Genomic DNA, 10,725 nt, shown 5'->3' on the forward strand with positions numbered 1-10,725 from the left:
TTGTCTGGAGTCTAATTTCTTGAGTTCTTTGTATATATTGGATATTATCCCTCTATCAGATGTGGGATTGGTAAAGATCATTTCCCAATCTGTTGGTTGCCTTTTTGTCCTATTGACAGTGTCCTTTGCCTTACAAAAGCTTTGCAATTTTATGAGGTCCCATTTGTCAATTCTTGATCTTAGAGCATAAGCCATTGGTGTTCTATTCAGGAACTTTTCCCCTGTGCCCAAGTATTCAAGGTTCTTCCCCACCTTCTCTTGTACTAGTTTCAGTGTATCTGGTTTTATGTGGAAGTCCATGATCCACTTGGGCTTGAGCTTTGTACAAGGAGATAAGAATGGATCGATTTGCATTCTCCATGTTCTGTTATGCACACACACACACACATACACACACACACACGCAAAGTGACACATACAGAGTAAATAAATAATTTTAATTTGTTTCGTTGTGGTTTACATTACAAAGTATAATATCAACCTGGAGAGGCGGCTCAGCTATTAAGAGCACTTACTGCTTTTGCAGAAGACTAGGGTTTAGTTCCCAGCACCTATGTGGTGGCTTAGAACTGCCTATAATCCAAACTCAAGGGCATCTGACACCTCTTCTATCTTGTGTGGGCAAGTCCATGTTCATGGTGTATATACACTCAAGCAGGTTCACATGCATGCCCATAAATAAAAAGTAAATACTTTAAAAAGTATAGTGTCAATAAACATAGATTTTATAATCATTAATGTTGTCCTTTTAATGCTTCAGTTTTACTATTAAAATATAAGGCTACAGTCTCAGCAGCCTGGTCTAGTTGATAATGTCCATTTCTGTTGTATACCCAGCCTCATGTTTATTTTTTTCTCTCATAGGTTTTCCTCTTGATCCAAAGTGAGAAACTGAAAAATGATTACATTTACCTTAGTTGGTTAGCTCGCTGCTGTAAGTTTTCTTTTTCAACATCATGACATGAATTCTATTTTTCTTTCCATTATGTAATCTGTTTGGGAATCCCATTAAGCATTTTCTACACTTCTTTGTTTTCTGTAGGATGAGTAGACACTGATTAAGGGTTATTTATACTTCTCGGTGAGAACTGCCATGTGAATGTGATGTGTAACTGCCTGTGATTAATTCTACCATTCCACACTGACATACTGCTGCTACTGCAGAAAGATGTCAGGTTCTTAGCTTTATTAAAGCTTCCAGACTCTGCAGTGTCACTGGAGGGATGATGCTGTCACGCTGATGTTGCCTTTTTCATTTTTCAAGCCCCCAAAGTGGCAACATGTCAGAACATAATTTTTGTTCATTGAGAACCTTTAATAAGTCATATTTTTCTCTTTTCTCAGTTTTCTTGCACATATCAATTGTACATAGTGCTAGGTTTCAACAAGACAACTTCAAGTTTATCACATTCCTTGACCGTCTCCACACACATGCCCTCCCACAGTGTACTCCATTCCCATCTCCCTCTGACTTTCATAGCATATGGAGAAATGGTCTTGTGAAGCTGTAGAATGTAGAAGATCTGGGATCCAAAATGAGAGAAGAATTTGTCTAAGTTTTCATATGTTAATATAATATTCTCAAGTTGTACATCTTTCTTGAATATAATATCATGGTTCTTTATATCCAGTGTGTGTGTGTGTGTGTGTGTGTGTGTCTGTGTGTGTGATCTATTCATATGTTGGTGGGCATGTGGGCTAATTCCCCAGCTTGATTATTATGAATCGTGCAGAATAAACACAAGTGGGAAAGTGTCCATGGTGTAAAGACCTAGAATCATAGTATAGTTCTATTTTAGATAGTCGTGCTTTGTTTCGTGGTGCTGGGGTTCAGAGCTGGAGCCGTGCGTGAGAGGTGAGTGCCACATCACTCTGACCACACCCCGCTATTTAGAGATTTGGAGGAACTTTCACAGTTGTACCTATTGGAGTGACGTGTTTTCCCACCAGTGGTGTATAAAGGGCCCCTTCTCCCCACATTCTGCAATACTTTCTTGTTTGGTAGCCATTCTAACCGAGAAGACATGGAATCTCATGTGGTTCAATTTCGATTTCCCTGACTGCTAAGGATGTTGAACATTTTCACATGTTTATTGGTCATTATACTTTATATTTTGAAAACTGTTAATTTTATTACCAATTTAGTGGTTGTATTATTTAGATTTTGGTATTTTAGGTTCTGGGAGCTTTTTTTTCTATATTCTAGACACCAGATATAGCTAGACCAATATTTTTGCCCTTTCTGTTGGCTGCTTCTTAGATGTTTCCTAGGCTACACAGAAGCTATTTTATTTTATATACGAGTACACTGTTGCTGTCTTCACATACACCAGAAGAGGGCATCAGGTCCCATCTTGTGAGCCACCATGTAGTTGCTGGGAATTGAACTCATGACCTCTGGATGAGTATCCAGTGCTCTTAACTGCTGAGCCATCTCTCCAGGCCCACAAAAGCTTTTTAATTCATGAAATCCCATTTCTTAAGTCTTGGCCTCAGTTATGAGCTATTGGAGTGCTTTTGAGAAAGATCTTGCCTATGCCTATATATTGGAGTATTTTCCCCATGATTTCTTGTAACACTTTTAGACTTTCAGGTCTTAGGTTAAGGTAGAGTAAGAGATAGGGGTCTAATTTCACTCTTTTGTAAGTGGCTATCCACTTTCCTCAGCACTGTTTCTTGAAAAGGCTATATTTTTCCCTATTTATGTTTTGAAACCCTTGTCAATTCAGGTGGCTCTAACCATATAGATTGTGGGTTATATATTCTGTTCTATTAAGTTATATGTCTGCCTTTGTGCATGTACCTTTTTGTATTTACATGTGAATTTTAGCATTTTTTTCTGTTTCAGTAAGGAACATCATTGGAACTTTTGTGACAATTGCCTTGAATCTATATATTGTTTTTGGTAATAAAGCCGTTTTTATTTGGCTGACTCATGACTATAGGGACTCTTCCATTGTTCTAGTGTTTGTGTGTGTGTTAATTTTCATTGTCTATGTCTCTTCCTTCCATAGTTAGGTTTATTCCAAACCATTGTTGTATTGTCTTTAAAGCATTATAAATGGGTTTATTCCCCTGATTTCTTTCCTGGCAAGTTTGTTATTGGTATATAGAAAAACGACTGTTTTTTCCATGCTGATTTTTATATAGTAATACTTTGTAGAAAGTGTTCATTAGTTTTAAAAGTTTTCTGGTAGAATTTTTAGAGTTTCCAATATTTAAAATCATAAATCTGCAAGTAGGGATAATTTGACTACTCTTTTATTACTATTCTTTTGTTTCTCTTGCTTTATTGCTCTAGCTAAGACTTCAAGGAAATATTGAATAAAATTGTTGAATGTTTTAAAGGGTGGAGAAAATGGACACCTTGTATTATTCCTGGTTTTACTCGAAAGTCTTTGAGTTTCCCCATTTAACATAATGTTTACTGTAGGTTTTCTCTTTTGCTTATTCGCCATGCTGCTATGGTTTGTTTTTTCCTTGTCTTCATGGGTATGCATGTTTCTTTTCAGTGTGTATGATTCTTTCACCTTCCTCTATAGTTTTGTTTTAGTGAACATAAACTACCATGGCAAACTTTTCTTCAGTTATAAGCATATCTTTGCTAAGTATAGTAATCTGGGTTAGTAATTATTGGCTTTGAGAATTTGAAATATGTCATTCCATGAATTACTGACTTTTAGAACTTCTGTTGCAGAACTTTCTCATGTTTGATGGAATTGTGTTTACATGTGACTTCATGCTTCTCCCTTGAAACTTCTAATGTTTCTTTGGGCTCTGTTATGCTTAGTGTTTTAACTGTAACTTAGGACTCAGTCACTTAGGACTTAGTGACTTAGGAGCTTATTTTCTGGTCCTGTCTTCTTGGTGTTCTAAAAGCTTTGCCAGAGCCAGCCAGCCAGTCAACTTGGGAACCACAACTGGGGGAATGAGGCTGATCATAGCAAAGGCAGAAAGAAGATGCAAGAGACAGATATGGGAGGGCTGCTGGTCAATACCATGCCAGCAATGAATGTATTTTCTCAGTATCTTTTAAATGCAAGCAACACAAAGCATTGCCAATTCCAGAAAGTTAAACAATGACCACAAATGCTTATATGGGTTCACAGTATCTATGTTTGACTAAGGCTATTTCCTTACAGTTTCTCAAGGACATATGCATAAGTGAAGGAACTTGGTAGAATATAACTCATGTCTTAACTAAAAACAACAAATGTTGGCAGACTAATTTATGATTAATCATAAGCAAGAAGTCAGCCAAAGTTAACTCTGGATGTGCTCTCCACATGTCCCCCCTGTTTTATCTATACGAGCCAAAGCTGTCTCAGCTATTGATGCATAAAGACTGTACCTGTCTTAGGCATCCCCTCAAGAAGTATGAACCTTACCCGTCATTGGTACATGAATCCTAGCATTCATGCCCTGTCTTAGGTTGATCCACCTCTGAGATAATCTTGTCTTTTTTATTTATAAGAGCCTTACATCTTATCAGTCACAGAGCAGAAAGTTGTGTTTGTCTTAGGTTGCCATCCAAAATCCCATCATTGGCACAGGAATAATCATGTATTCGTGGTCTGTCTTAGGTTGAAAAGGTTTTTCAAGACAATCTTACCTGTCATTGACTAACAACTACTGCTAGGGAAAACACTGAAGCTTGAATTTATGTAACTCTGCTCTGACATCTGTAAAAGCTTGATGATTCCTCTCAAAAGAATATGTAATAGACATGCCATAAAGAGTGTCATAAAGCCAAGTCCTGCTACACCCAATAAGAGAGAAGTAAATGAGGACCATGAAGGAAAAACGGCCTGTAAGTTTTTCAGAATATCATTTGCAATGCTAGCAACACCAAAAGACAAAGGCTTTGAATTTCTTAAATCCACAACCTCCTTATGCAGGGCTAATAAATCTAAAGTAATATTAGTATTATGCCATATACCTTGAAGGTGCCTTTTTACTCTGGCCCAGTTATTCTGACTCTCATTATACATTTTGAAGTCATACAGATCCATCGATATTAAGCATGACATTCCAAATGGCTTCTACTTCCATTCCTTGTACCTCATCTCCTGTGATCTGCACTATGATAATATAATGTGTCAATTATTTGTTCTAGCCATCTATCCAAATCCTTTTGTATGCATTGGTTACATTTTCTGTAAGATGATTAATAAAACTAGATATTTGTACCTCTTGTGTTAAAGCTAATGCAGAAATAGTAGCACTGGCTGTAAGAATTATGAGAACAACATCACCAGCAATGATCATCAGCCTAACCATACATTTGCTCCTTGCCAGAGAATGATCTAGTTCTTCCAACATTTATAAGCAGAAAATCCCTTGGCATCCAAAATCCAAAAATTCAAAATAAAATATTGTAGTAGAGGAGTATATAACCCCCCCTTTTTTATAACTGAGATTTTAGGGCTCCATGGGATCATTCCTTTGTCTTTATTGTCTCTGTTTTATGCCCATGGATCATTATTAAGTCTTTTAATTATGTTCCATATATCTCATTTTCCTTCTATTAATACTTTATTTTTATTGTTATATAAATGCTCACTATATTAATCATGGTTCTCTAACAAAACAGAACTGAGAAAATGTGTACACACACACACATGCACACATACACTTGGTCAGCAGTGAGGGCAGGCCTGTGCGCAGGACTGAATGAATGGTGACTATACCCTTTAGCAAATTGGGAACTTCTAGAACTTAACTCAGTTTCAAAGATAAGTATATAAATGTTAAATATTTTAGGTTTGACCTAATTCTCGTAAGAAACCAGTTAGATGGCAACATTGCAAGCTTTCCACGTGAGAGGTATTTTACCAGTATTTTGTATATAAATCCAAGTCCATAGAATGGTACATTGCAGGCATTATTTCTTATACATTTAAAAAGCCTAAGCCTGGAGGCTGAAGTGATTGATGGCATAGTGGTTAAGAGTACAGGTTGATCTTGCAGAGGAACAGAATAAAGATCCAGGCACCCACCCAGGCAGCTCACAGCTTCCTGTTACTCCAGCTCCAGGGTATCCAGTGCCCTCTTTGGCCTTCAGGGGCTCAAACACATTCATACAAATAAAAATTAAGTTTAAAAATGCCAGGAATGTGAGCCACTCCTATAATTCCATCACTTGAGAGGCTCAAGGCTGGAGGTGAAGAACATCTTTGGTTAATATCCTGAGGCACTATTATAAATACTAACACAATCGTTTCCTTTTGCAGATATTATGAATAAGAAACCAAGACTAGCTTGGGAACTTTATCTCAAGATGGAAACCTCCGGCGAGTCCTTCAGCCTCTTACAGCTCATTGCCAATGACTGTTACAAGGTGAGTTTGGGTGACAGGAAAGGGAAACTTGAGGACCAGCATCATGTGGCATCAGCTAAATAATAGTTCTAGAGACTGCTGAGCTATTGGAAGGGATCCGCCAGAAGATCGTGTTTTGCCACAGCATGTGGACCTGGATGGTTGATCCACTTGTATTCACACATAGTAAGCTGTGCATGTTTCACACACCACCCTATATATGTGCTGGCTTACATTCTGTGAAGAAATGTGAAGACCCTGAGAAGAGGAAGAACACTTGGGAAGTGGGCAGAAAGATAAGGGATTATATGAGCCTGGAAGCTTCTAGCATCCATACAATCTGACCTACCAAGTTGACTGATTCAATCCAGCTTTTCTCAGTTTCTGACTGAATTGCTCTGCTTGGCCTCATACTAACTTTGGCAATATGTCCTAATCTTCTGGATCCTTTTCATTCACTGGCTCACTCTGTCTTCACTTGTGTCTAGCTTGTTATCTCTGCAGCCTATAAAACTTTCCCTGTAAGACTGACATACAGACACACTACACCACACTACCTGTGTCTAGCTCATTATTTCTCCCTGCACTTCTCTTTAATAGCCTCTCACTGATGTACTACTATTCTTGTGAGAGTTGGACATATCCTTTCTGACTCATTGTTAAATCTTTCTCTGATTCATCACTTTGTCTGCCTCTCAATTAGTTGTCATTTTCAAACATGGGTGCATCCTTCTACAAACTAACCTTACTTTCCATTTTAGGGATTAAATGTGTGTACTAAGGGCATGTCAGTATTCCAGCCAGATCAGACTGTAATCTAGGGTGTGTCTATATTCTGGCCAGATCGTCTTTGGATGTGATCCATTGCCGGAGCAGCCATGTTGCTGGATTAAAATTCCTCTGCATAAACCTTACGGAACTTGTCAGTGGCTGAGTAGTAGGCTGGAGGAGTAATCAAATCCACAGAGTGAAGAGGATCACCCAGTAATTTAGAGCCTTGAGAGCCAACTCGGGAAACCCACCTAGGCAGATTTCAGCTGTGCTCAGCATGCTCTGGGAAGCTAAGGAAATGTGTTGAGTCTTTGGTATAGATATCTGCAAAATGAATTAAGAGGCTATGTGCTTAGAATTGTCACAACCTAAGGAGTCTAAGAATTTAGGACAATAGGGGAAAGATTTTGAGTTGAATACGGTTTGGTTAGTGTAGTGTATTGAGGAAACTTAAAAAATACCTAATTTGCCAGGCAGTGGTGGCACACCTTTAATCTCAGCACTTGGGAGGCAGAGGCAGGCGGATTTCTGAGTTCAAGGCCAGCCTGGTCTACAGAGTGAGTTCCAGGACAGCCAGGGCTACACAGAGAAACCCTGTCAGTTTCTCACTAGAGTAGAATAGAATTAGAAGAAACAGCAAATGTCTTGATGACATCATAATTCAACAGTATTAGACAAAATGTTCTATCACTGAAAGTAAGGGCATGTGGCTTTAAATGAACCTCTGCATTTGAACTGTGGTTCTCTTGTTTTAGCTAGGAACTGAAATGTACCTAAATTGCTCCCACAGAAAGAAATTGTGCTTTTGCTTTATCCCATTCTGTTCTGTATTCCATATGTCTCATTCCTTCCCACCTCTTGACTAAACGTCAATACTACCACCATGCTTTCTTTTCTGCAGATGGGCCAGTTCTACTATTCAGCCAAAGCTTTCGATGTCCTAGAGAGGCTGGATCCCAACCCTGAATACTGGGAAGGCAAGAGGGGTGCCTGTGTGGGCATTTTCCAGATGATTTTAGCTGGGAGAGAACCCAAGTAAGTAAACAAATAGGCAGAGCTGCCTCTGTCCATCTGTCCCTGGTGCAGAAATTTTAAAGGTAGAAACACTGATGTTAGCATTGTCTATGTGATCATTTTCTTCCAGAAATGTCTTATTTTATGAAATCAAATGACTCTAACCATATGAGAGCCTCTAAATGCAGGGCAAGGTCTATATCTGGCCCTGGATGAACAGCCATTTCCATAGCAAATGCCTCTGACATTTCTGCTCTCTAAAAAGCCCTTGTGCTATCTAATTTAAGCCTCAAAGAAATAGAAATGGAGTAGACATGGTTGATAATTCTTTTATTGCTTCTGCTTTCTTGTATTCTGGGAAATGCTAAGGTATTTGATTATGTAAAACTAAGAGGATTATAGTTCTATGTGAATAAAAACTAAAATACTGGCCGGGCGTTGGTGGCGCACGCCTTTAATCCCAGCACTTGGGAGGCAGAGGCAGGCGGATTTCTGAGTTCGAGGCCAGCCTGGTCTACAGAGTGAGTTCCAGGACAGCCAGGGCTATACAGAGAAACCCTGTCTCGAAAAACCAAAAAAAAAAAAAAAAAAAAAAAAAAAAAAAAACTAAAATACTGAAAGTAAATTCCTAGCACTTGGGTACCTGAAGCAAAATAGTGGACTCAAGGCCAGCAAAGTCAACCTGGGCTAAAACTAATTCATTAATTTAGTGTTATAAAAATAGTTCCATGTGGTATATGTATTGCTTAATGCATATGGAGAGAAAACTGTAATAATTTGCAAGCAAATTATCAAAATGTACTTCCTGCTTTGTGCTTGTGTATAATCCTGAATCCCAGCACTTAGTCAGGTGCAGGAGGTTCCTCAGAGAGAAAAGGACTAGAAAGCAAGTCCACAAGGGGGGGCACATGCACAGGCAGTTGCTGAAGTTCTAATGAGACAACAGGGAAGCTTTAGCCTGCCTCCCCTAAAATCCAAGCTTTAATTATAATCAATTTTAACTTTGGGCTGGAGGTGGCTTGTGGTTAAGAGCATTTGCTGCTCAGTCATGAGGACTACGGTTTGAATCCCAGCACATGTGTCAGGTGCTCACCAACACCTGTAAGTTCAGCTCCAAGGCATCCGACACCTTCTTCTGTCCTTCTCGGGCACCTGCATAGTGCAAATACACTAATACATACATACACATGTTTGCATACACACATACATATGTACACACATAAAAGGATGCATGCATGCAAACATGAGTTTTTAAGTTAAAACATGTTTTAGTTAGTTAAAGTGTAAATGCTGGGTATTCACTAAATTTTGGTTCTTACTGCTTTTCTCATTTATATTATAAGTATATTTGAACTCTAGTATATTTAAACCCTTTTGAACAAATCTGTTGAAGAAGCGACCCATTGCTATGGCTTAGAAAACTAGCAGCTTTGTAATTGGCTTATGCCCAGTGGAAGATCCATGAACACAAATGCCTCTCTGGGATTTAGAACAATGCCATGAGATTGCCAGGTTTTCTTCTCTATTGTGAATTTGTTCTTTAAAACCATTCCTCAGAGAGACCCTCCGAGAAGTGCTACATTTGTTGAGAAGCACAGGAAACACCCAAGTGGAGTATATCATCAGGATCATGAAGAAGTGGGCCAAGGAGAACAGAGTGCCCATCTAAGCAGCCACTCCCAGGCCAGGACCAGCTTCCTCTCACATCAGATTGGAACTGTTTTCCTGCACTTGAATATGCGATCCAGGACCCTGTTTGATTGACATTTCCTTCCTTGTTCTTAGAGCATTAAGTTGAGTGGGTGGTATGTGTGGACTTGGCCATCAGGCAGCACAAGTCTCCTTGGTCTGCTGACACCCAATGTAATCTACTGGTGAAAGTACTCTGGGCTTCCCTGGTGCCTTTCTTCCAGAATCATTCTGAACACTCTGATGTAATTTACTGGGCTTTTAGGAAGAGATAATAGGTTTTTTTTTTTCCTCTTAACATTTCAGGACATTTTCTCCTAGCTGCAGTGACAAGTACCTTTATACTAAAGAATTGGCATCATTTGATCATATTCCATCATCCTGTACATTAGCCCATCCATGACTGAGTCCTGGGAGAAGTCTTCCCGAGCTGTGTGATTCTGAGGATAGCCATGAGGCCCTCTACCCAACGGCAGGTAGTAGTACACGGTCGGCTTGTAGGACCACTCTCTCAGTGAGTAAGGTGCTGCTTACGTAGCTTGTTACAGTGAGACAAGTTGAGTCTGTGGGTTTTGAAAAGGTGAGTGAAAGGAAAAACTTGGTATCTCTGAAGGTGTGCAAGCTTCAGAGTTGGGTCTCCCTTGTATTTTAGGAAACAAAGCCAGGGCAAGGTTCTTAGTATCTGCTGAATGAACAGCAATTTTGAACATAGGACTAGGAAAGTTTTAATGAAACATATATATGTAACATTTTTTTTTTTCTGAGACAGAGTTTCTCAGTGTAGCCCTTGCTATCATGGAACTCACTCTGTAGACCAGGCTGGCTTTGAACTCGTAGATCTGCCTGCCTCTGCCTCCCAAGTGCTGGGTTCAAGGGTGTGTGCCACCACTGCTCAGCATATACCAGTTTATATTGCACACACAGGAATACAC

General features: G+C 39.2%; 1 protein-coding gene across 1 annotated transcript in view; it reads left to right on the top strand.

The window, feature by feature from the left end:
• Nucleotides 1–9,864, top strand: part of Ttc26 (tetratricopeptide repeat domain 26) — a 50,437-nt gene extending 40,573 nt beyond the window's left edge. Inside the window, exons 14-17 of the mRNA XM_028768409.1 lie at nt 865–934; nt 6,234–6,340; nt 7,992–8,125; nt 9,662–9,864. Coding sequence (XP_028624242.1) covers nt 865–934; nt 6,234–6,340; nt 7,992–8,125; nt 9,662–9,773 — 423 coding nt within the window. The 3' untranslated portion in view covers nt 9,774–9,864. The remainder of the gene's footprint in view (nt 1–864; nt 935–6,233; nt 6,341–7,991; nt 8,126–9,661) is intronic.
• The last annotated feature ends 861 nt before the right edge of the window (nt 9,865–10,725 follow it).

Source organism: Grammomys surdaster, unplaced genomic scaffold (assembly GCF_004785775.1).
Source record: "Grammomys surdaster isolate TR1022 unplaced genomic scaffold, NIH_TR_1.0 186, whole genome shotgun sequence".
Taxonomy (NCBI): domain Eukaryota; kingdom Metazoa; phylum Chordata; class Mammalia; order Rodentia; family Muridae; genus Grammomys; species Grammomys surdaster.